We start from the raw sequence: 26,623 nt of genomic DNA, 5'->3' as shown, positions 1-26,623 counted from the left end.
ATCCATGCATTATGGATCAGAAATATCTGCTGGCTATACTGGCTAAATGTGGAAATCGGATTTTTTGCAAAGATGAATTTTTTTGATACAAGGGATTGAATTCAGGGGCACTCAACCACTGAGCCGCATCCCCAGCCCTATTTTGCATTTTATTTAGAGATAGAGTCTCACTGAGTCGCTTAGTGCCTCGCTTTTGCTAAGGTTAGCTTTGACTTGCAATCCTCCTACCTCAGCCTCCCGAGCCATTAGGATTACAGTCATGCACCACCGCACCTGGCACAAAGATGGATCTTGACTGACATTAATTGCAGATTCTTTTTTGAGGGCAGTATAGGAGTTATTTTTTTACCATGGTTTATTTTTTGTGTGTCCATCAACATGTGAGCATATCACTTAATGGCAAGTGATTTTAACCTGTTGTGTGGAGTGAGGCAAGCCAGGGCCTCTCTTCAGAAAAATGCCTGTATCAGATACATACTCATTTCCTTCCTTTCCTTCCCTGTGAAATGGGCAGAATTTGCTGTTTTGGCCTGGAACTCCTGGAGCTTACAGGACAGGTTCAGAAGGGAATGTAAGAAGGGCCACCTCCTCCATGTGTTGGAGGGGCCCAGGCCCAGGCCCGAGGCACAATGAGGGGCCAGCTCTGGGATGGCTTATGCAACCCCCAGGCAAGGGCCTGGTGCTTCCAGGCTTCTGCTCCTGCCACCCTGCCCTCTTCCCCACTCCATCCTCTTCCCTTCCTCCACCTGGATCCTGCAGGCTCTCCCTTTAGCTTTGGGCCCTCTCTGTCTTTGTCTTTCAGCTGGAAGATCTGGCCCATGGAGAAACAGACACCCAAGCGAGGAGAGTTCATTTCTCTCAAACCTGCAACCCATGGCTTGGAGAACACGGACGCTGAGTTATTGAAGAGCCTGGTCTGTCCCCTTCCCCAGTCTCCTCAGTCTTTGGGTTTGAGTCCTAACCCACAGTGGGAGGGTCTGTGCCCACCTTCTTATATATCCATCTTCTTTGGCCTCCTCAGCTATTTGCTTGCATAGTTAAGGCAACTCTGATGAGCTGGAGTCCCTGTATAACTCAGCCCCCTTTATTTCACTCATGAAACATTTATTGGGCACCTACTATGTGCCAATATAACCCATCCAAGTCTGAAAGGTCAGAGAAATTTCCAATGTGGAAGTAACATTTAAGCTCCGATCTGAAAGATGAGAAGAGAAACAAGATGATGGGGTGAGTCTCTGAGAAAGCCTCAGCCTTCCAGGAGCTCCCAATCTTCTCCTTCCTCTCCACTGGCCAAGTTGAGGATCACAACCTGGTCTTTGGAGCATAACATGGCACCCTTTTCTCTCCCAACCTTCTGCGGCCAGACCCCTTCCCTATGCTGCCCTGTGCAGCACCCCAGGAGGCAGCTTTCACAATGTCACCTTGCAAGAATGTCCCCCACCCAATAACTCCAAGGACTGTGGGGTAAATGGCGTTCTTTAGACATACAATGAGGTAACCCTGCCTGGGACTTTCCTTAGAGGCTTCCTCTTGGCCCCCAACCAGTCAAAGTGTTCCTCCTTGATGCAGACTGCAAGTTCCCTGAAGGCAGAATATGTCTAACACAGAGCCCTGAACATAGTAGGTGCTCATGGTATACTTTGCAGAATTTAATTAAGTAGCCCTCTGATTATTTCTTGTGCAAAAGTCCCATTCTTACCTCAGTCTACTAATGAGGGCCTGTGGGTACCGTGGGGGTGGTCTGGGCCCCTCAGCTCTACTATCTCTCAGGTGGGAAGGCTGGTCCTGATGTCTCCCTGATGGCTTTAGGAGGAAGGCCGGCTCCCTGGCAGTGACTCCAGCCCCATGGAGCACGAGGGCAGCTGGAGCAAAGCTGACCCGAAGTCCTTCTCTAGATGGTAGGTGATCCCTGTGAGGATTATAGACTAGTCAGGGGAAATAGGTTGGGGACCCTGGTCTCCTGGCACATGTGGGGGCTAGATACCTTTGTTGAAGGAGGAACCAAGGCATTTCAGCAATTTCTTGCAGCTAGATGAGCCATGCTGTCCTCTCCCTCAGAGGTAAGCCAGGCCACAGGTCCTACCTGCTCACAAGCAGCCAGAAACCCCAACATGTACAGTGGGCTGCTCTGGCGGAAGTTGGGGAGGAGGCCCTGAACCAGTCAGGGCTTCCCCTTTAACCTCCCCCATCCCCCTTATACCTGGTCCTGCCTCTGAGGGAACTTAAGGGGAAATCTGAAGCTCAGTTTAAAACTCTTGGACAGACCCAGGTTCACAATTTATGTGGAGGGAAAAGGACCAGCCCAGAGTGTCCTCGGTGGCAGGATCCTGAACTGAGCACAGAATGAAGGATCTGGAGTGGCAATAGGGGAGGGATCCATCTATTGTCTGGATGGAGGGACTCAGGAAGATGCCTCACTTGCCCTCCAGAGAGGGGACGGGAGGATAAAATTGCTTCTAGTGGTTGAATTCCATGAGCACTGAGTGCACATCTACTAGAGGTACCTATCGTTCCTCCAGGGACAAACAGATGACCAAATGACCAGGTAAGAATTAGCATTTGGACTGGGTCTGAAGGTAGTCACAGTTGGGCAGGGGCCAGGCTGCCTCCCTCTGGAATAGGTAGTGCTGACTTAGATGATGAGTGTCCTGATCCAAAGGGAGCAAATGAAGATCAGGAAGCTACCTGTATCTTGCTCCATGGACAGGTGGAAATCAGGGATGTGAAGGCTGTCATCTTTGTATATTTCTGTATGTTGATAAGGTTCTTCCCTATCAATTCCCTCAGCTTGGAAACAGGGTTTATTCCTGGGGGAATGGGGCCTTCTGGAACTGCTCCAGTCCAAAGGCCCAACTTGTGTAGACCTAGAGGCAGGGAGGTCTGAACCATGGCTCAGTTTATTCTGGGCTGGGTTGTCTTGCAACCCTGTGGAATGTCAAGGCCAGAACCTGGCTTGCCCTCTTTCACCATTGTACTAGGAACATACTTGATTGGTTTCTACCTGAAGGTGTTGAGGATCCAAACTGGGATTACTTTTATGGGAGTAAAAGGGCCACTCATGAACACTGTTGGTCCTCTCCCCAGGAGGAGCCTGCAGCCAGTCCTGAGAGCCCGAAGCTTCTACAGGAAGCACGCACAGTTGTTCCGATGGATCTATATAGGCCTGTTATGTACTGGTGAGCTGGGGACAAAGCCCTACCCAGAAATCACTGCTTCCCCAGCCTCATGTCTCAGGACAGGGTCATTCACTTTACCAATCAGTCAACAAATGTTTGCTGAGCACCAACTCAGGGCCAGCTCCCAGGCTAGGAACTGAGGCACCAGTTAAACCAGACCAGATCTCATTCTGAAGTCACTCCCTCATCAGCTAGAAAGGGATACCAATATGCCCACATGATACAGTGAGCCATCTGAGAGCACCAAGGAGGCATGGGGCGGGGAGAGTCAGGGAGGACTTTCAGGAGGAAGTGAACTTCAAGTCTCATGAGGGGTGAATAGGAGGTGAGGGAAGGACAATAAGGAGTGAGAGGAGTCACAGAGCAGAGATGAAAACCATCATGGTGAGGACTTTGATGAAGTCTAGTGTGGCTGGAGGATAGAGTTTTTTTTTTTTTTTTTTTTCTGTAACATGCCACAATTTTTATTGCAACGTGGCCATTTTTGTGAGGATGGGGAGTTTGATCTCAAAACAATGTTCCATTTAAGGCTCTTTTATACAGAAATTGCCATCATGACTGATATTCAAAATATCTTTAGTGTTGCAAGACTCACATGGTAAACATAAAACTCCTACACTTATTCAGTAGTGTACACTCAATGGAACACAAAAAGGCATTAATAACAGATATTTCTTTTAAGAAGACATGTAGGTAATAGGAATGAACACTGAGGTACTAGGATAAATTGATGACACAGTTAATGAAACTTAATTGGCATTCCTTTGGGGGGATTAAACTCATTTTTTTAAAAAAAAGTGCTTTTAATGCATAGTGTTATATTCGTGCTGCCATGTCACAAAAGAAGGCTTGCCAAGGCAGGTGAGGTGTATGAATGATCCACCGCCTCACAGAACTACAATCAAGTGCAACTATAATAATACTGAAAAAAGTTCACCATCTGACCAGTGGATAATACTTTCAAGGCATTCAATCTGCTTATCCTTTGCAATATTCTAGACTATTCACATTGACAATCACATTCATTGTAGTGCTTGCTGCAAAGGAGGCATATAACCAGTTGTTTTGGCTAAAATAAAGACAGGAAGGCATTCCTTCTACATAAAAATAACCATATTGAAGAGTCTAATGGCAATCACTGACAGGCTGCTTAAATGAATGATATCTCCTTCATTCATTGTGTTGGAAGGGCCCAGAGGAAAGGGAAAAAAAATGAAAAAACACCTAATGCTATTCCAATGGACTGAGCTGGAGAAATGAAACCCCTTAAGATCCAGATGGCACTTGATGGTCATTTTATAATGGTTTTCCTTCAAGTGAAACTACTACATTGCCTCCCAATTTCTCTCCAAGTGTTGATCGGTCCTTAATATCATCCAAGCCATTTACTTGCCACTCGTGTTTAATACCTGTGAATTTCTTTTTAATGGCATCTTTAGAGCTAGCATAAATCATCTTGCTTTTTAAGGGTGCACTTTCAGGAGCCCAGAATATAAATACTAGGTCTTCTTTCTTAGACTCTTTTGTTTCGTATGTGGCATCGTACAAAGCATATCGGCAATCATTCAGAGGTAGCAACTTCACAAAAGATGTGTAGGGGTCCTCTACAGTATCACCAATGTCACTCACCAAGATCTGCTTTGCTTCCTCTACAATTATTTGTCTTTTGTCATCGCTTAAACAGAAGAGAACTGCTTTCTTTCTTTTTTTGATCTCCTCTTGTGTAGAAGATTTCCTTACTTTCATATCATTAAAAACTTTGATGACTTCATCACTCACTGTAACTCCAGATGCCATAGTGCCCGCGGCTGTGACTGGAGGATAGAGTTTATAAGGAATGCCAGTGCATGCGGTTGGAAGGCTAGGAAAGGGTCTGAAATTGGAAGTGGGGGTATGGGGGAAGATTCTCAGGGATTTTGATTTTACTCTCAAGAGAACCATCAAAAGATTGAAAACACAGACATGTCCAGGTGGAATTCATACTCTGGGATCCTGGGAAGACAGAGGGAGAAGGAGACATTGAGGGCCATGATATGTTTGAGAATTAAGTGATGGAAGAGGGACAGGGCTAGATTTGAGAAATCCTAGAGAAGCAATGCCAGTGTAACTTGGGAGGTGACCAAATGTGCAGGATGAAGGAGACCTTGAATCAAGGCTGCCTTGGGTTCCTGCATAAGTGATGGGTGAATTATGGAGCTTCCTGCAGAGCTATAGAACACAGGTGGAAGAGACGGTCTTGCTAAGGAGGGAGGTGATTTGGACAGTCTATTGGAGGTAGCACCTCCAGGTCATCCAGGGCAAGAGAAAGTTTCCCCTGGAGAAGTTACTTGGAGAGTGAATTGAGAAGTGGGTCAAGGACAGAAGTCTGGGACCATCCACATGGAAGATCAATAACATCTCTGCAAAGGGTAAACAGAGCAAGGACAGAGTCAAGTCCATTAATTTAGGGGCAAAAAGGTGGTAATGACTTAGGGCATAAGTGCAAAAACTAAATTGGAGTAAATGGGAGGTGAGGCAGTATAGACAGAAAGTATGGAAACTCTTTAGAGAAATTTTTATGAGAACAGAGAGGAAATATTAATGATTAGGATTTGACAAAAGATCAATGATAGACATGTGTTTGTGATGGGGGACACTTGAAACATGTTTGTGAGCTGAAGTGGGGGCTTTGTAGAAAGAGAACATTCCCCAGAGAAGGTACCTGGGCCCAGGTGGAGGGACAGGTCTTCGTAGGCTGAGACTTATCTCTGTCAGGTTAGAAGTAAAGAGGGGAAAATGGGTGTGGATATAGAGACCATAATAGGTAGCTAGGGAGGGGAGAGGAGAGTGAGAGAGGTGACAGAAATGGCCCTAGTCTCTTGAAGTACTTAAAAACAACTTCATCTGCTGAGATGGGGTGGGTTCATGATTTCTATATTAGTCAGTTTTCTGTTGCTATAATGAAATATCTGAAGCTAGATACTTTATAAAGGAAAGATTTATTTAGTTAATAGTTTTGGATGCTCATGGACATGGTACTAACATCAGCTAGAAAAGTTCATCACTTCTGAGGGCATACCCCCAATGACCTAATTATCTTCCATTAGGCTCCACCTCTTAAAGGTTCCACTACCTCTCAAAATTACCACACATGAATCGAACTTCTAACACATTATCCCTTTAGAGGAAACACTCAAGCCACATTCAAACCATAGAAGTTGCTCATAGTTTCCTTCATAGATGGTGTCTAAGACTGAAATCATTCTCCTTTGCTTTCTATGATATTAACTTTACTCAGATTCAGATATGCTTCCCTTGAAGGAGTGATTGCATAGACTCTCGTAGAGAATGGATTAACATGGATGGCTTTATTGTCCCTGGTATTAGAAGACTTTGCCTATCATTCTAGCCAAAGTCGAAGGGAGGTCTTTGATTGGTCCAGCTTTGGTCATGTGTGCGTGCTCTCTCTCTCTCTCTCTCTCTCTCTCTCTCTCTCTCTCTCTCTCTATATATATATATATATATATATATATATATATATGTTGTAGATGGACATGATACCTTTATTTTATTCACTTATTTTTTATGTGGTGCTGAGGATCAAACACAGTACTTCACGGGTGCTAGGCAAGTGCTCCACCCTGTCTTGGTCTTTCCAGACCCTTCCCTCCTCCCTGGCCTGCCACAGCCCACCTCGCAGATGGACCTAATTAGGGCCTAACATCCTCCCTGTGTGAGACATTTAACTTGTCTGGCCTGTTACGTCACCATCTAAGTGGGCATCACCACAGCAATGACCTTGTATGATGGCATGAAAATTCATTGTGAAAATGGCTATAAAGTGCTGATCTCAGCGCTTGGTGACCATGGCACCTCAACGTGTCCTCTTCCCCTTAACTTCCAGAGCCTACCTGCATCCCAGGCTGGGCTCTGAGGGGCTCTACCTGTGCCTCTAAATACCACCCATACAACAGGAATCCCAGTCCACAAGCTTCTGTGAGGAAGGGAGCTTTATTTCTACAACTCGATTTATTTTCTGTTGCCATTTTATCATCCCAGGGAGTGGCAGGAACTTAATTTATGTCTATTTGGAAACTCCCTTCACCCCTTTCCCTGGCAGACCCCAGGAGGCCTTAGCCATGATCACTCCTCAGGTTTCTTCTGACCGGCCCACTTCCAGGTGGTCCTAGGTTCTCCATGCTGGCAGGGAGCCCTGGAGATGTCCTTCCCCACCACAGGCCTGCCCTGGTTTCCCACCTCTCTTGTCTTCCTCATTTCCACTACTTAGTGACTACAGAGTGTACATACTTACCAGCTTTCTGGGGCTCCGCCTGACCCCACACCACGTAGTGATGCTCTCTGAAGTCTTAGTTTCTCCCTGGGGCTCCACCCTGGAAGCAAGGCCCATGGCTCCTCTGCTTGCTATGCCACAAACCCACTGGGTGCTGGCCACCTTTCCAGGCTCAGGCCTCTCTGGGACCCATCAGTGTCTTTGCTCTGATATTCTCTAACTAGTCTGATAGCAGAGGGGGCAGGGTGGGACATATTTCCTCATGATGTTTCATTCCACATTTTTAATCTATGACTCTAAGTCCTTTCCAATCCTTTAAGGCCATTTTTTTTATTAAAAAATTTGTGTGTGTGTGTGTGTATTTATACTGGGGATTGATCCCAGGGATGCTCTCTACCACTGAGTTGCATATTTTTATTTTGATACAGGGTCTTGCTAAGTTTGCTATCCTCCTGTCTCAGTCTCCCAAGAAGCTAGAATTACAGGAAGGTCCTACCACACCTGGCAAGGGCCCTTGATTTTGAAATTTGAAATCCCAAGGAGACACATTTCCCCTGTGGTCTCTGCTTGTTGAGGAACAAGCCCAGACTGGCTCAGCTGCTCACAGGAGAGAAAGGCAAAAGGTAAAAAGGAAACTTCAGGGAGAAAATGGTCATTGATTAATCATCAATGATTGATTACTTCATGGAGTCACTGATTCAGCTCCATCCTCCATGGGACATAGCATGGTTCTAGATGGTAGCAGGCACTCCATTGATGCCCAGAGATTTATGCTGTCTTATCTCACCTCTCTATTTACATCTCCTTACATTTGGTCAGCACTTCACAGTTTACAAAGCCCATTCACACACATTCTACCAGCTAATTTGTAACAAAATCTGACATGGCAGGATGAGTGTTCTCATTTCCAAATAAGGAAAGAGAAACCAGAGAGTCTGGGTGAATTTCCTGCCCTCTGTGCTTTGAATGGAGTGAGATGGAGTCTGTGTGAGGCTGCAGGGCCTGGAAAGATGGTTGATCCTTTCTCTGTTCCGTCTCCCAGCATTTGCTGCCTTCCTGCTCGTTGCCTGCCTCCTGGATTTCCGGAGGGCCCTGGCGCTGTTTGTCCTTGCCTGTGTGGTCTTTGTCTGCCTGGCCTGCAGGCTGCTGAAGAAGTTACTGGGGCCAAAACTGAGGAGGTGTGTGAAACTCCAGGGCCATCCCCGCCTCATCCTGTGGTTTAAGAGGTGAGTGAGCTGGCAGCCTGGGGCGGGCAGGAGGCAGCAGCCTCAGCCTTGGCCTACCGGAGGGTTCCCATGTCACAGAGACCACTCCCTACCCTGTTTGCCTTCTGGGCTTGGGGGCAAGAGTTGCAGGGTGGATTCAAAAGCAGCAGCCATCTCTGTTGTGTTTTGCCAATTCTCAGCCTGAGTTACAAAAGGTGGCTGTGATGACTGAGACAGGACTGGACAGTTTCTTAGGTTCCAAGAGCCCAGCCCATCCAAGCAGGGAGGGCCCTTCTCAGTGCCTCCCATAGGATCCCCTGGGGCAAGTGGGAGACATATGGCTGCCAGGGACCCCCCCTGGAGTCTGGCTTAGCAGGCTAGATTGGGGTCCAGGTGCTAGTATTTTTAATTATCCCCCAGGCGATTCTGGTGTAGTCACTCATGTCCCTGGACACATTTGGGGATCTCTTGATTTTGAAACAAGATTCCTTGGAGCTCTGGAAACAATGGAGATGCCATAGTGTAGGTTGGGGAAGAGAACATCAAACCCCTGTCTTAGTCATTTTCTACTGCTATAACTGAATACTAGACTGGGTGGTTTATAAAGAATAGAAGTTTATTTTGGCTCCTAGTTCTGGAGGCTGGGGAGTCCAAGAACAGGGCGCAGCATCTTAGCTTCTGGTGAGGCCTTGTGCTGCTTCAACTCATAGCAGAAAGCAAATGGGGTACCTGCAGAGAAGACAAAGTAGAAGCAGCTGGGTGTGGTGGCACAGGCCTGTAATCCCAGTGACTCTGGGGGCTGAGGCAGGAGGGTCGAGAGTTCAAAGCCAGCCTCAGCAATTTATCAAGGCCCTAAGCAACTCAATAAGAGCCGTCTCTAAATAAAATACAGAAGAAAAGGGCTGGAGATGTGGTTCAGTGGTTAAGTGCCCTGGTTTCAATCCCTGATTAAAAAAAAAAAAAAAAAAAAGCAGCTTTGATTTAAAATGAATCACACTCACAGTGCTCCCAGTAACTAATCCAGTCCTGTGAGAGCAAGAATTGATCCATGCCTGTAAGTATTAACCCATTCCTCATAGAAAAAAACTAAAGGCCCCACTGCCACGTTGGCAGTTGATTTCATTATGAGTTGTGGTGGGAACAAACCATGTCCAAGTCATAGAATTTCATCCTGACTCCCTAAAATTCATGTCTTTCTCACATTAAAAAAATAAAATCATTCCATCCCAATAGTTCCCAAAGTCTTAACTTAATCTGACACCAACTCAAACTCTGAAGTCCGTCTCATCTGAGACACAAGGCAAACTCCTTCCAGCTGTTCGGGAGCCTATAAATCAAGACCAGTTATCTACTTTCAAAATTCAGTAGTTGGGATAGGCAAAGGGAAAACACTCACAATCTCAAAGGGGAGAGAGAGGTAGAAGGAAAGGAACAATAGGTCCCAAGCTAGTCTGAAACCCAAGAAGGCAAGACATTAACTCTTAAGATGTCAGAATAAGTTGGGGGCAGTGTTACATGCCTTAATTCCAATAGCTCAGGAGGCTGAGGCAGGAGGATTGTGAGTTCAAAGCCAGCCTCAACAACTGAGCAAGACCCTACTTCTAAAAAAAATATAACAAAGGGACGAAAATGTGGTTCAGTGGTTGAGCACCCACGGTTTCAATAAAAAAAAAAAAAGCCAGAATAAACCCGGGGTGGTGGCACATCCTTATCCCAGTGACTCAGGAGGTTAAGACTGAAGGATTGCAAATTCAAGATGTAGTTCAGGGACAGAGCAAACCTAGGTTCAATCCCCAGAACTATTGACCAAAATTTAAATATATACATATATATATTCCAGAATAAATTTTCACACTGTGTGCTTCCTTCCAGACACACTGGGTTAGTTGGGTCTAAAACCTTAGGCAGCCTTGCCCTATGACTTCACTGAACTCAGTCCACATGGCTGCTCTCATGGTTGGATTTGCATGCAGCCTTCAGCTCTCCCACATTGGCATCACATGCCACACGTGTCTCTACTGTTCAGGGGTCTCAAAGGCAGTCTCAGCCTCCTGTGCAGGTCTCAGCATGGTCCTCCAGACTCTTCATAGCATTCTTTGAAATCTAGGTGGAGGAAACCATATTTTCATAGCCCTTGTGTTCTGCATGTCTGCAGAAAACCCCACATGGTGGTGGATGCTGCCCAGGCTTATTGCCTGGGCCCTCTGGAGTAGCAGCACTTTGCAGAGCATCAAAGAAGCGAAGCTGTCAAGAGTGACAATTCCAGAGATCTGCAAAGGCCCCCTGAAATGACCAGTTGAATTCTGATCAAATATATCTGAGGAAACTACTCCTAATAGTTTACTACTAGGAAACTACTTCCTGGGCTATATAGGAACTACCCACAAGGATGAGAGGGAACTGTGCTTGGAATCAGAGGGCCAGGAAGAGTGTCTACTCCTGACAGATTGTGGACAAACCCACAATCCATAGGGCATTGTACAGAGTACTAAGAAGTGTCTTGGCTCACCTTCTGGGGCCCTGGGTGTGTGTATTTGGTGTGTGTGTGTGTGTGTGTGTGTATGTGTGTGTGTGTGTAAGATGCTGAGGGTGATGGATTTCTCCCTCTTTCTTGCAGAGGTCTAGCCCTTGCTGCTGTCTTGGCCTTGGTCTTGTGGCTGGCTCTAGACACCTTCCAGAGGCCTGAGCGGCTGGTGTCCTTTGCAGGAACCTGCGTGTTCATCATCCTACTCTTTGCCTGCTCGAAACATCACGGTGCTGTGAGTGCTTAGCTGACAGCGGGGGCTGGAAGCCGGGGTGTTCTTTCTTCTGCCCCTTGGCTGGGGCTGGGAACTGGGTGGGAGCAGAGGCTCCTGTTGGGAGAACACCCAAGGCTCAGAGCCTGGGAATGACTGTACATCAGGATAGGCTTCCTATGAAGCAGGTGAGGGACATCCTGGAACTGGAGACCCCAAGTGGGTAGTCACCTCTTTTAGCAGAAGTCCTCAAGCTCCCCAAGGGGGGCAAGGACACTGGATAGACAGATCTGCTGCATTTCTCCAAACCAAGAGGCCACTGGAGGCATTTCTTTCCTTGGTGACATGTCCTCAAGTTTGTAGTCTCAGAAATCATCCCCATTACCCTAGAAAACACAGAATCAGACTCCAGAGTCCGTGTGAAGAACCAAAGGTTTTTTGGTATTATTAGTGTAAAACAGTGCTCCTCTTCCTCTTTTCCTTCTCCTCCTCTGTACTGGGGATTGAACACAGGGTGCACTACCAGTGAGCTACACCCTGAGACCCTTTTATTTTTTATTTTGAGATGGGATCTCACTAAGTCTGAGGCTGGCCTTGAACTCATGATCCTCCTGCCTCAGCCTCCCAAGTAGCTGGGATTATAGGTGTATACCACTGCACACAGCTTAGAAATGCTAATTTTCATAGTCAGAAACTGGGGTGAGATACCACAACCCTCTCATCTCTCTTGGTCATGGCCATTAATCAAGGAAGATATCAGATGTTCAGGAGTGATGATGGGATAGAGAAAAGACAGATACAACATAGAGAGTAAAAGTTGCAACCAGGTGGGCAGCCAAGCCCTGGTGAGGCTTGGCTCATCAAGTTTGTTATATAGGTTTCATCAAAAATTTATCTGTGGAAAAGTTTCAGCAAACAGGCAATCTGAAGGACGCTGGACTGGCAAGACATTAGGGTCATCTTGTTTTGCTCAGAATTCACTATTCCTGGGAGTTGGTGCTGAACTCAAGGCTTCAGCTGATAGAGCCAGAGCCATGAGCCTTCACAGTATCCCTCTCTGGCCAGTGTTACCATAGCAACTGGGGCATCTTGACCTGCACTTCACACAGGCAGCCCCCAGCTCAGATACAGCCACAAGAGTCAGACAGGCCATAATTCAAATCACTGCTCTCCACGGTGAGGCTCAGCTATCTTCATTTCAACAAGGCCTCTGGATAATTCTGATGCATAACAAAGTGTCCATCTGCCTATTTGGGAGGTCCCTGCCTACGCACAGCTGGTTGGCCCTACTGGATTGGTCAGATGGACTTTCTCTTCCTCTGCCTCCTTTTTCTCTCTCCCATCCTCTGGAATCAGGACCCCTCCCTGCTTCATAGTGTTGTTACTACTTTCCCCAGGCTATAGCCAAGTTTCAGAGCTCAGGATTCGGTAAGGAGTCTTTAGGTGCTGAGAGAGAAGACCAACCCAAAGGAATACAGCTCTCCTGTACAGGGTGGGCCTCAAGGGAGTGGGGTTTGGGAATCCTGCCAATGGAGGACAGATGGAGAGGGTTCAGGCAGATGGAGGTTACACAATGAGCTGGGTAGGCCCATGTCCATGTCCTGAGGCCATGACTCAGAAACTAAATGCCTTGGCATGTTCAAAGCTGGGCTGGCTTCTCAAGGGTCCTTGATTGGAATCTTGAGCCACCCCTGCCCACTGCCCACCTCATGGCTGCTAAGAGCATGGCCTATTCTGAATCCTAGGGAGGGAGTAACTTTTGGCAGCAGGCTCAGGGCTCTGGCCTCCAGGCAGGGCAAAGCTCCCATCACCCCCAGCAGTTCTGTGCTCTCCATCCTCACCCCTCATCCTGTTCTCTGTGGACCACCCAAGGAGCGAAGCTCACCAAGTCCTATTTATTGGGTGGCAGGTGTCTTGGCGGACCGTGTCCTGGGGCCTTGGGCTACAGTTTGTACTCGGACTCTTTGTCATCAGAACAGAACCAGGATTTGTAGCATTCCAGTGGCTGGGCGATCAGATCCAGGTTTGTACATGGGGCCTGACTGTTGAGAGCACCTTAGGTCATCAGGGAATGGGGGAGAAGCCACTTGGTTGTGGGGGAAGGTGGGTGGGGAGGCCATAGAGATAGTTTGGGACTAGAGGGTAGGTATGGATTGGGGCCCAGGCCAGGTGGACTGTTGAGGGCCGACAGGGCCAGGTACTGCTTCCCTCAAGCCAGGAACTCTGACCTAAGGGACAGAGCAGAGTCTGACATGGAAGAGAGTCCCTCAGCAGTGTGGCCTGCCAAGGTCACCTGTGACTCAGGACTTATAGTGTTAAAATTGCTTAAAAACAAAACCCTGCAAATGATTTGCTCTATGTGTGTATGTGTGTGTTCTTAGAAATGTCTACTGAAATCATAATTGTTGTGTGTGTGGTACTGGGGATTGAGCCCAGGCCCTCACACATGAGAGGCAAGCATTCTACCACTGAGCTACATCCCCAGACCTCTTTTTTTTTTTTTATTTTTTTTTTAGACAGGGCCTCACTAAGTGGCCTCAAACTTGTGATCCTCCTACTTCAACCTCCCAAGTACCTGGGATTATAGCACCCGACTGAGGTTATAATATTTCATTTTTTTCTGTGGTAAAATACACATAAGACAAAATTTACCATTTTAACCATCATTAAGTTCATGCACATTGTTGAGCAACCATCATGATTTTACTTTTTTCCCCCCAGTGCTGGGGAATGAACCTCAGGCTTTTTACATTCTAAGCAAATGCTCTACCACCGAGCTACACCCACAGCTCATAACTTACTGTTTCAAATATAAGTGATTGAGGACCCAAGGTTGAACCTCTACTCACCCTCTTCTCACCAGCTCAATGTCCACATGCTCTGTGTGGGGTGGAGCCAGGATCATTCCTGGGGTCTGTGCCCACCTATTGGCTTTGCTGATGGCACCAGCCTAAGTATTATAGAAGAAAAGGCTAAGAGTTACTGCTCTGGTCATGACCCCATTTTATTTTATTTTATTTTATTGTGGTACTGGGGATTGAACCCAGGGGCAATATACCACTAAGCTACATCCACAGTCCTTTTTATTTTTTATTTTGAGATAGGGTCTTGCTGAATTGCCCACACTAGCCTCAAACTTGCAATCCTCCAGCCTCAGCCTTCCTAGTAGCATATCCTCAATTTATAGATGAGAACATTGACTCCTGGATAAGAGAAGTGACTTGTTCCTGCAGTCACAATGCCAGATCTCCTGCAGAAGTGAGTGTGGACTCCCACATTAAGGCTACCAGTCTGGGATGGAGACAGGACATGGAGACAGTATACCATTGGCTGTCAGGGGACGAAGCAGGCACAAAAGACACCCCCTTTAACAGCCTTCTTCAACACAGCTTAAGGTCTTATTTCCTTATTATATCTTCTTTAATGTTTTTTAAAATATTTATTTTTTAGCTTTAGATGGACACAATATCTTTATTTTTTATTTGTATGTGGTGCTGAGGATCGAACCCAGTGCCTCACGCATGCTAGGCGAGCGTGCTACTACTTGAGCCATGTCCCCAGCCCTTCTTTAATGTTTTAACAACTCTCATCTCAGAGTATTTAAAATTTAAAATTGACCAAAAAAGTATCTCTCCTGCAGAACATGCTCTGAAAGAACAATGATTGTCACTTTAGTGTCTGTTCCTAGGCAGTGCCTCACCCCTGACAGGGACAGGGCGGGTGGGGGGAGCTGTGTTTCAAGGGCAACCTGCCTGGGCCAGGGAGGTCCTGTGGCTTTGGCATCCCTCTCTCCCACCTGGACCAGGGCCAGGCCCCTGCTCACCCCAGCCTGGGACTCTGCCCACAGTTCCCTCTCTCCTTCCTTCCTAGACTCACCCCATGTTTTTCTTGTGTGTGTGAGTGTACTTTTTTTTTTTTTTTCCTTTCAGACCTTCCTGAGCTACACTGAGGCCGGCTCCAGCTTCGTGTTTGGGGAGACTCTGGTCAAGAATGTCTTTGCCTTTCAGGTCAGCCTCACTCTTGGTCTAAGGCAACTGCTGCCCAGGTCTCCAGCTAGTGGGGAGCCTGAGCCAGCGGGGTGGGGCCAGGCTGGGAGGAGAGGGCAAGGCCCCCAGCAGGGAGGGTTCTTGTGGGCACAGGCTGGTTCTTGGAAAGTTAATGAAGCTTTAGCTCCTGGGCCCTGGGAGGGGGTCAGCAGTGCATTAAATTTAGGAAAGTCAGCTATTCTGTGTGCTTTTCCCTAAAGATAAATATATGACAGAATTGCTGGGAGGCTGATGACAAGAAGAGGAGGTGGGGAGCACAGGGATGGCTCCTGCTGAGACACTAGCCCCTAACATGCTGCAGGGACTCTGGGCCTATAAGGGACAGTTTCCAAAAGCTCAAACAGTCTTCTCATGGTGCTCTTCTTTCAAGGTCCCTCACAACCCACCTCTCTGCCAGGAAGCTATTCTTCTTAGTTCCGCAGCAAACTATAGCTCCCTCCTCCCCAGGCTTCTCTCCTTCCCACTCTCTCTTTTTCCAACAAAAATTTATCGTGCATCTACTGTTACATAATTTTTTTCCTATACTAGGAATTAAACCCAGGGGTGCTCTACCACTGAGCCACATTTCTAGTCCTTTTTATTTTTTTTTTAGCTTTGAGACAGGTCTGGCCAAATTGCCCAGGCTGGCCTCAAACTTATAATCTTGCCTCAACCTTCCAAGTCCCTGGGATTGTAAGTATACTGGCCGCTGCGCCCAGCATACTGCCACACAAAATATTATAGAGGAAATTGAGATTGAATATACTGTTCTGTTTCAAGCACTTAATTTCTAATAGTAGACACTGGCCCTAATTTAAAACAGGGCAGCCTTGATGAGGATGCTACTGGTGTGACCCACTTTGCTGTACTGAGTGGAAATATGGTTGCATTTCTTCAGTTACCTGTTCAATCCCTTAAATACCTTGTTTATTGAGGACTCTAGTATTGTCTTTTTCTACCTCACACCCAAATTTTCTAGAGACACCTAGATTCACTCCAGGCTTCAGCTCCATTTCTAAATGCCAGGCTGAGAGAGAGAGAGAGAGAGAGAGAGAGAGAGAGACAGACAGACCTGGGGCCCTGTTTACTCAGTACCTGGCTCCAGTTTTCTGCCACTAATGTCATAGTACCATGGAGGAAAGTTGCTGCTGCCTACCTGGCATGTCCTGGATCACTGTCCCTCAGAGGGACTATACAGGCCCCTATGTGTAGGTCCCAGATATTTCTGCTTTTTATCATTATTCTGGCCACTTTTTCCAGAGCCTCCCAACTCCTATGGGAGTGTTGGATCCAGGAAGCTTCCAGCCTAAGGCTTGGACTTGGCCCTGGACTTCTGTACTGGTATTGAGCCTAGATCCCCCTTCCCAGTTCTGACCCTGACCTCTGGTGGGTTCCCCTTGGACCCTTGGTGTCTGTTGGGCCAGCAGACTGTCTGAGGAATCTCCAGCCCATCTAAGGAGTTTTAATCATGCCAGCCCTAAAAGAAAAGGGAGGGGACATTTCTTATCATCTCAGGAGTCTTGTCTCCTGTACAGATTTTCCTGTCATGTTTTCTGAGGTCAGTTCTGTATAAGATAGATACATGGGTAACCCCCCAGAAGTCCCCTAACACCACCCCCTTAAGGCAGTATAGGCTGCTCCCTTCTTATCTGCATAATCAAGAAGAGGGCCACCCAAGCTTGCAGGAAGAACAGTGAAGATCTGCTTCAGGGTGACTTCTTGTGGCCACAACACAGAAGCTCCAGCAGTTTCTCAGATTTCAACACACACACACTCTGCAATTCCACCACCCAGGGCAGCTGGGCTCAGTACTGTAAGAGAGGCGCAAAGAAAGTGCTTGGGGAGCCCCCTGTAGGGAGAGATTGTTGGTAACTAGGATCAGCAAGGAAAACTCCCTGAGGATGTGGCATTTGACATGGAGCTTCAGGACAGGGTGGACTGGGACATGTGGAGCTAGGAGCAGGAGGAGTAAATGGCTTGGACAAAAGCATAGAGGCGAGAATATGTTGGGATGTCGAGGGTACAGGGTTCAGTGTGAAAGCTGTTTGAGGGAGCATATGTCAGCAAGTTTGGTCGGGCTATATCTTGAAGGGTCTTAAATGCCAGGCTGGGACATCTGGGTTTTGACTCCAGTAAAAGTGGAGCCATTGGAGATTATTTTATTGGAGTTTTGGATTGTTAACATGTCAATAGTGGGTAGAAAGGATTATAGTCATGATGCTGCAGAGAGAAAGAGAGGGACTGAGGTGGGGAGTGGGCGGGGGGAGAGAGAGAGAGAGAATGAATATGTATGCAAGCAAGGAGGTTGTTTCATAATCCAGGAGAAAAGTCACCCAGGGGACACGGGATGGGGGACAGAGACAGCTGGGTGGAGCTCATTGCTTAGCAGTTGTGGTTGCATTTAGCTATTTAGGAAGAGGCTTGGATCTTACTCATCTTTATGTCCTTTGCCCAATCTTGAACCCTACAAAGCCCTACCCAGCTACTCTGCTCCTTACTCAATGACTGAACTAAGTGATGATTCTCATGTGCCCTGGGAAGCCCTCCTGCACCTTCTGGGGAAGCTTTGCTTCATGTATCCCCTGCTACTAGTTGTATTCCATACAGCCAACCTCTCCAAGCTGGGCCACCATTGCCTTGTGGAAAGACCTTGAGTGGCTTTCCCTGTGCTTCAGTATCAGAGCTAAGATCTTTCTTCACCCATCCCAGAGGAAGCCAGCACTTCTCAGCCTTCTAGGGCCAAGAGATACACAGAGGATTAGAAGTAAATTCAGAGTCATTATAAACTATTTTGTCCTCCTCTATGCTTGACTTCCTGGAGGACCAGAGAAGAAAAGCTTAGGGAAAAAGCAAAGGCTAAAGAAATCATAATAACAGTTCCCACTTACAGAAAGGGAATTTCTGCCACTCATTTCACCCTTACAGCAAACCTTCAGGGAAAATACTATTACTCCCCTTTTGCAGAGAAGGTTCAGAGTGACTTTTGCTCCTACAAGATCACAAAACTGGTGAGGGCTGTAGTCAAGATTGGAGCCCAGATCCAACACTCTTGTTTATTAGATTCAATGCCCTGATATCAGAGCTCTTTAGTTAATGGTAACAAAGGTTCCTTGACCTGAGGAACATTCATTGGTTCCTCCAATTTATAGGAAATAATATTCCTTAGGTCTACTCAGTTATAAGTGACAGAAACCCATTTGCAACTCACTCTAAAGGCAGGATTGGGAAGGGCTGCCTCTTACAAGGATCACTAACTGAAAGGGCAAGGTAGAGCTGGCGAAGGCCAGAACTCAGGGCCCAGTGTTGCCAAGATCTCTGTTTACCTGTGGATGTCAACCCTATTCTCTCATACAAGATATGCTCCTGGCCCCCATATGCTCATTCTCAAGGTGCAGCCCCTAGGATGGGGGCAACTCTTTTCTCCCAGCTCAAGTCCTAGGACAGATTCTGATTGGTCTGACTCAGATCATGTGACCACCCTTGGACCAATCACTAACCGCAGAGCCTTGAGATACTGCAGTTGGAGCAAAAGGGGTCTTATGCTCACCCTTGAGGAAAGACAGGGCCAGAGCAGGACTCCATCACTGCATTTCCAATCAAGGGACATCTCCTTCCTCACACTATGAGTAGAAATCAGCAGGATCATGTTTCTCCTCCAAATATATAAAAAGTACCCTTCATAGCAAAAAATGACCATTTGAAAAACATATCTATGGTAGCAAAAGACTGAGATTTGATATTCAGTTAAGAGAGAAATAATAAGTGTGGTGGACTTAACCAGGCTCAGTATTTTGCAGTTGAACATGAAGAATTTTCTGGACCCTGGGAGATGATAACCTCTAGATAAATTCCTGGCCAATGTATTGGCCAGTGGCATCCTTAGCAATGCTAAGCCAGATGAGAGAGGTCTTAAGACAAATGCTTCCTGGCTACAGAATTCTCTTTCCTACCACAATAACTAAACACAAAATCTCATTCACACACTCTATTCATCTCTTTCTCTCTCTCTCTCTCTCTCTCTCTCTCTCTCTCTCTCTCTCTCTCTCTTTCTCTCACAACACACACACACACACACACACACACACACACATACACTTTTCATGCTTTGGACTTGCCTTCAGGTGGGGATGGCTCTGTTGAGTGCTGAGTTGAATGGAAGACTCAGGAATTTTCCATCTGTTCTTGTGAATCATGTGGATCTAGTCCAAGGCCTATGGCAAACTTCAGCCTGGGGGAGTCCCTAAATTCACTCAGACTGTCAGAATCTAAGCTATTTCCTAGAGTGCCATGGTCCAGCAGATGTCTTCTCCAGAAAGGCGAGTCTTTTTGTGGGACTTCTGCCTTCAACCTACTCTGGGCCTAGAGTCCAGCACTGTCAACATGGCAGCCAGCTCTTGGCTAGATTAGCTTGATTAGTAATTCCACTTCCCTTCTAATGACTTTCCATCCACAATGCCACCCACCCCAGGCCCTGCATCCTTCTCATTCCTCACCAACCTAGGAACACACCTACTCATTCTCTCACTCTCCTGCAGCTTCTGAGACATGCTTCCATCTACTGAGCTTAGCAGTGCTGTTCAGGGCTCTCCCTGAGAGCCCTTATGGTGAAGGAAGATGTTTCTGTCTCCTGAGAATTTTGTTGTGTTTGCCTGAGGCAGACTCCATAATCCCTAGTGGTCAGAATGTACATATACACACACACAAAAGATAAAATAAGATATGGATTGAAAGGTGAATTTGTGATTAAGGGGTTGTGGGCAACCTTAGTGAGCATGGTTTTCAGAGGGAGGAGTGGGAAGTGAGCGGAGGCTGGAGCAGGACAGCTGAAAGGAGGGACATGGGACCATTGAGTATGTGGCATGAAGGCAGAGGACATGAGAGGGCAGTTTGGAAAGGTCATCCTGTACACAAACAGGAAATCAGGAGACATGTCCAGTGGACAGCAGTAACCCACTTTACCTGGACCTGGAGCCCTTCAACTTCATGGCAGTAAACACCCCAAGCATACTGTTTACCCATCTTAAAGGAAGAACTTGGAGGACTCAATAGGGAGGTCTTGGGTATTATATTATTTATTCACTTCTTGATAGTGGCAGGCTGGGATATAAGGGTTGCACCATGCCTACAAGTGAGGGGATAGTATGGGTCCCATGCCCATTGAGCAGGTGGATTTCCTCATATGTTTTATGAGTGTATTCCTTTACTTTACAACTAGGGTCACTCTATCTCTTCTTAAGAATGGAGAAAAGTGGCCAGCTCCCTCTCTCTATTTCTTCATTATCACCTTCTTTAGAGTCTTTCTTATCTCATTGTAAGCTTTCCTAGGAACTGGTTAGTGTTTAACCCAATACTCCACCCATTTAAGGCCTTAGAAGCCCCTTAATGTCCCTCACAATCTCAGACTGTCCCATATCTTCCAGATAGTTCTTGGGACAGGCACACTGCTTTCATATTCCATAACAGCAGTACGAAGAGCAAGAACCTGTCAGCAAGTATGCGTGGGTAATAAAGATAAGATTAATTTGTTTTGACCCTGGAATTAAAGCATGAGAAATATTGTATTTTAGTCCAGTTCTGTTTTGTTCAAATCTATCCATCTAATTTGTAAGTTGGACTACCCAGGAAAGTCCTTGTGTTGCAGTCACATGTAGTTCTGAGCAGGTCCAACAGTCAATCTGATTGGTGTGTGTAGCTTCCAATACTCAGTCCAGGAATAGAATACTTACTTGTAAGCTCCATATACAGGAGATGATATACAGGCTATTGTATGATCTTGTGTTAGTAAAGCAGCCTGAACAGTAGACTTGTCTGGGTATAATATCAATCCATTTGTTTGCACTTCAGGGATATAGAAAGAATAAGACACCTTGGGAATATATAATTGTCTTAAACTGATACACAGTATTCCTTGGGTGATGACACCCTAGAGTAACATCACCTGTACTTGTGAGGGCCAGGTTCCCAACACAGTAGGACTTACTTGTAAAATCAGACATTCTCCCTCCCCACAGGGGTTGGTAAGGCAAACCACTGGGGGCTGACTTGTACAGTCCATGGTCAACTAAGGCTTCTTGTCTTCAATGTGGAAGACAAGAAGACTCAGTTGTAAGTTGTTACTTGTTTCCCCTGGCTGGTTTAAGAAATGCTCAATTTATTATAGCCTAAGGTATAATAGCCTTTATCTGCAACCATAAGGCTGGCAGCCATGGGTGAGATGATGTATGGATTTCTCATTTGGTGTCCTCTGTGCCTCAGGCTGACAAGCAGCCCACAGATGAATAGAGTTACTTTCAATCCTTAAGGCTTATTTCAGCAGGTCATTCATTCTTTCACCTAATCCAGCTCCTGTTGGAGTGTATGGCAGGTGGAAGATCCATAATATGTCCTGGTCTTGAGCCCACTGTTGTATGTTATGACCTGTGAAATGGGTTCCTTGGTCATTCTCATTTAGCTGTGGTGTGCCGTACCTGCCGTACCTGACACTCAGCTGGGATTCAGTTCCTTATTTGTTGTCCTTTGATTGGCTCTTTTGCTGAAAAAGACTTAGATCAAGTCTGTAACTGTGTCCACACAAGTCAATGCATATTTGGCCCCTTCTGAAAGTGGGAGAGGACCAGTACAATCTGTCTGCCATCACTAAAGAGGGAAATCACCTTGTTTGATATGCCCCTCTGTGGCATTTAGTCATCATCATGGGTAGCGCTGAGAGCAGGCAAGACAGTTCTGACACACAGCAGCAACATCGAACCTCATTAGGGGTCACAGCTGCCCACATACTCTTCTGACCTGCATGCTTTAATCCACCATGTAGCCAAGTGGAAGTTTCTTTTGCTAAGGCTTCCTCCAGCGATCTTTTTTTGTTTTTCTTTTTATTTTAATATATTTTTAGTTGTAGATGAACATAACTTTATTTACTTATTTTTATGTGGTGCTGAAGATCAAACGTCCTACCATTGAGCCACAACCCCAGTCCTCCTCCAGCCATCTTATCTTTGCCAACTGGTGCTTTGTACAACCTTGCCTGGTGCTTCTTTGGCGATGGGCTCCTTGGCAAGAAGGGCAGCCTTAGTGGCACACAATTGTTTTTAAAAAAGCTTTAACATTCCTTTGCTCCTTTCCATAATTGTGACCCAAATCCAATGGGGGTCTTATGTCCCTTCATCTGCTGCCATAAGCCCCATCCAAAACCATCCAGAGTGACATGGATGGTTAGCTTAGCAGGTTTTGTTATGCCCAGGGTCCCAAGAGCTTGTGCTTGTTTTACTGTCCATTTGGCCTGAGTAGAAGCCTCAGTATGCCAATCAGCCGAGTCCCACACTGCACCCCTCCTACACAAATTATCTAGGGGTCTTAATATTGAGTGAGATGAGGGATGAGAGCCCTCCAATGACCCAATAGCCTCACACATTCTTGTATTTGTTTTACTGTGTTGGGAAATGGAAAATTCCTGAACTTTATTTATTACAGCCTGAAGTATAACCTTCGTCTTACCCAAACAACACCCAGAATTTCACCGACAAGTTGCGGCCCTGCACTTTGTCAGAGTTTATGGTCCATCCTTTCCTTGGAAATGAGTCAAAAGTGTGAGGGTAGCCTTGGTGAACACTTAACAAGAATTGGGTGTGACCGTTAGTTAAACATTTTTTTCAACTAAGGTTGGCATCAGGTTTGTTATCATACCATGACACCTTGGCAATGGAGATACCCTTGAGGTAACACTGTAAATATCCACCATCGGCCTTCCCACTTGAAGGCCAATGGGATTTGACTCTCTAGAACTTTATTTGTGATAAAGAAGGCATTAGCAAGGTCCAGCACACAGCAAGATGTTCTCAGCTGAGTATGTAGCTCTTCTAGAATAACAGCTATGTTGGGAACAGTTGCACAAAGTGGAAGGTCACCTTATTTAATTTTCTGTAATCCACTGTCATGTACCAAGTTCCATCCTGCTTTCTTATCAGCTACACAGGGGAGTCAAAAAGGTCTGTGGGCTTGGAAAATTATATTTACTTTAGCAAATTCATATATAGTCTCCATTATCTCCTAATGGCCACTGATATTGTTTGGTGGAAACAATTCAGCAGCATTCAGGCAAAATAATAGAGAGTATTTAGCGTGCCCCCTGAATGTTGACTTTACCACTGACATGTGCTCAATTTCATGGCAATGCAAATGGAACTCCCCTGCAGTAGTCAATAGGCATTTACTGCACAAGATATCGCCACTCATTATATTTTCAGGTGTGGGGGCTATAAACACTGGATAGGAGGTAAAGGGCAGGTGCCCAAACCACAGAGACCACATTACGGCTTGAACTCTTGCTGTTTTCCCCCCATATCCTTCAATAGCAGTTAACTTGCTGAGAATTTGTTAGGATTACTGTAAATCAATGTACACAGCTCCCATGTCCACAATGCTATTACTATGAATATTTTTTGTTTGTTCTCTTTAGTTACATAACAGTAGAGTATATTTTGACATATTTATACAAACGTGTAGTACATCTTACTCTAATTAGGATCCCAGTCTTATGGTTTTACATGATGTGGAGATTCACTGTGGTGTAATCATTTATATACATAGGAAAGTTATGTCCGATTCATTCCACTGTCTTTCCTATTCCTGTGAATAGTGGTCCTCCCTCCTCCAATAGGGAAGGCACCCCAAACCACATCAAGGTGGTAGCCAGTCTGAGATCCCCTCCTACCCCCCGCCCCAGACTTCATGCCCTTTCTCAACTCCAGAGTTACCTCGACGTAGCCTTCTTTGGGATCCTGGCCAATCATGCCAATTATTCAACTCCAAGGTTGAAAATGCCCCAAGCATACAGTTTATTGATCCCAAAGGAAGAACTTGAAGAACTCAATAGACATTTTATTACACACTCCTCAGCGGTCAGGCTGGAATGCAATGGAGGGCCGTGGCATGCCTACAAGCCAGGGAAATATAGAGGATAGGTTGCATGACCACTGTACAGATGAATTTCCTAGGATGTTTCTTAAGTACTTTACAACCAGGGTTATCCTGTTTAGATCCTCATCTAAAGATTAGAAATAAGTGACCAGCTCCTCCTCTCCATTTCCGCTGTTATCACATTCTTTCAGAATCCTTTTTATCTTGCTGCAAGCTTTCCTAGGAACTGACCAGTGTTCAGCCCAACAAGTCCATTCTGCTTTTGGGTCATGTTGGTGTTATAACATTGCTACGGCCTCTGAGGGGCCTCTGAGGGGCCTTCCAGCTTTGGGTTTCTATGGTTCCTCATGGCCTGGGACTGGTGATGGCACTGTCTACAAGTGATTAGGTTGTGGGGTCTGGGGACATGGAGCTTTGCCCAAACAGCCTTAGGAAGTCATCAAGAGCCTTGGTTTAGCTCCCTTCAAGGAAAAGAGGGAGCTGGGCCACATCCCCAGTGGGCTTAGCCCTGTTCCAGGCCAAGTTCACTCAGAGCGTGTGGTCTGCACTCTGGAACAGTGGTTCTCAGGGTATGGTGTCCAGACCAGTAGTACCAAGAGTCCTGGAAAGACCCAAATATTAGACCCTGCCCTAAACTTTCTGAATCTGAAATTCTGGAGGAGGGGCTCAAAATGTGCATTTCTAACAAATCCTCAGATGACCCCACTCTGAGCGCCCACTGCTGGCCTGGAAAAGCTAGGAGTTCCATCATCAGGACTTATTTGGCTCTTCCTCAAAGGGAATTGTCATAGTCTACCTGGGATGCTATCACAAAAAAAAAAAGAAAGAAAAACAGATTGGGTGGCAATTGAACAACAGAAATTTATTCCTCACAGTTCTGGAAGCTGGAAATGAGATCAGAGTGCCAGCATGGGTGGGTCCCGATGAGGGCCCTTTTCCTGGCCATAGATGGTTTTCTCTCTGTGTCCTCACATGGGACCTCTTTTATAAGGATATTAATCCCATTCATGAGAGCTCCACCCCCATGACTTAATCACTTCTCAAAAGCCCTCTTCCTAATACCACTGGGGATTAGGTTACAGCATATAAATTTGTAGGAGGTGGAGGACAGACAACAACATTCAGTCTATAGCAGGGACACATGCTGCCCCTGAAGACAGAAGTACAAGATCTTTCTTGGGCAAACTCCTTTGGGTCACTGAGGACCAAAGCAATCTGTCTGGTGACCAGGAGGTCTCTGTATCTTTTCATGTAAGTGACTTTGGGCAGGTAGCCCACAACTTAGAGCCTCAGTGTGCCTATCTGTGAAGTGGAGACAGTTACTTCTACCTTAGTGGCTTTGAGGATCATCAAGTCACTGCACTTTGGTTACCTAGAACATAGTAGGACTTTATAATAAGCACATAGTGGGACTTGCTTGCACTTTTCTCATCCTTCCATGACAATACTACCCTGAGCTACCTGTTCTTCTATCATGTCATGCACTGCAGGTCCCAGAGGTGTTTCTGGGCTGGGAGATCATATTAGACACAGGGACCTTATTTAGTATTAAATATCCCACCTTAGAAGATCGGGGATCGCTTCTCTTCCATTTCCTCTCACACCCTAGAAAGTCACCACTTAATCCAAAACCCAGCTTCCTTTCCACCGAAAATCTCCATCATGCAGATAAAATATATCTCTTGGTGCTAAATCTGGATTTGGGTCCTGCCACCCTGAGTGCCTCCTTCCTGGCTTGTGTCCATCTCTGTGGCCCTGCCAGCTGCCCTGCTGTCCCTCACATGAGCAACTAGATGGGCAGTCTAGACAGTACGTGATCTTCTGTGCATCTCACTCCAGGAAAACAGAATGATATCACCACCCCACGCTGGTGGTGCTTCTAGCCCCAGGCAGTGGAGGAGTCACAGGGCAGGAAATGGATTTCTGGAGCCAGCGTCTGTGATCTCTGTCAGGTGACATCCGCAACTGCAGTGAAATTGGTGACAGATGTGAAGTGAAACAAGTCCAGATAAAAACTGGGGAGTTCTGGGAAAGGAGAGGATAGTCCCCCACCCCAGCCAGCAGGGCTTGCTTCTCATTTCCAGCCCAGCCAGTCAGAGCCCAGGATCTCCCTCTCACCAGGAACCTTCTTTGTATTCCCCTCGCCCCTCCTCTTTTTTTTTTTTTTTTCTTTGTGCAGTACTGGGGATTGAACCCAGGGGTGCTCTACTACAGAACTACATCCCCAGCTCTTTTTATGTTTTTTTTTCTTTTTTAAATTTTAAGACATTGCTGAAGCTGGCCTCAAACTTGTGATCCT

The 26,623-nt window shown here is 46.3% G+C and overlaps 1 protein-coding gene and 1 pseudogene across 1 annotated transcript in view; one reads left to right on the top strand and one right to left on the bottom strand.

The window, feature by feature from the left end:
- Slc28a1 (solute carrier family 28 member 1) overlaps positions 1 to 26,623 on the top strand; it is a 50,059-nt gene that overhangs the window by 1,159 nt on the left and 22,277 nt on the right. Inside the window, exons 2-8 of the mRNA XM_076848780.2 lie at positions 803 to 914; positions 1,810 to 1,898; positions 3,085 to 3,176; positions 8,489 to 8,672; positions 11,269 to 11,410; positions 13,296 to 13,409; positions 15,316 to 15,393. Of these exons, the coding sequence (XP_076704895.1) occupies positions 819 to 914; positions 1,810 to 1,898; positions 3,085 to 3,176; positions 8,489 to 8,672; positions 11,269 to 11,410; positions 13,296 to 13,409; positions 15,316 to 15,393 (795 nt within the window). The 5' untranslated portion in view covers positions 803 to 818. The remainder of the gene's footprint in view (positions 1 to 802; positions 915 to 1,809; positions 1,899 to 3,084; positions 3,177 to 8,488; positions 8,673 to 11,268; positions 11,411 to 13,295; positions 13,410 to 15,315; positions 15,394 to 26,623) is intronic.
- On the bottom strand, positions 4,455 to 4,987 carry LOC143394217 (cofilin-2 pseudogene; annotated as a pseudogene).

This window comes from Callospermophilus lateralis, chromosome 3 (genome assembly GCF_048772815.1).
Source record: "Callospermophilus lateralis isolate mCalLat2 chromosome 3, mCalLat2.hap1, whole genome shotgun sequence".
NCBI classification, from domain to species: Eukaryota; Metazoa; Chordata; class Mammalia; order Rodentia; family Sciuridae; genus Callospermophilus; species Callospermophilus lateralis.
The sequence above is the reverse complement of the archived record's forward strand: the minus strand, read 5'-3'. Positions and strand labels throughout refer to the sequence as shown.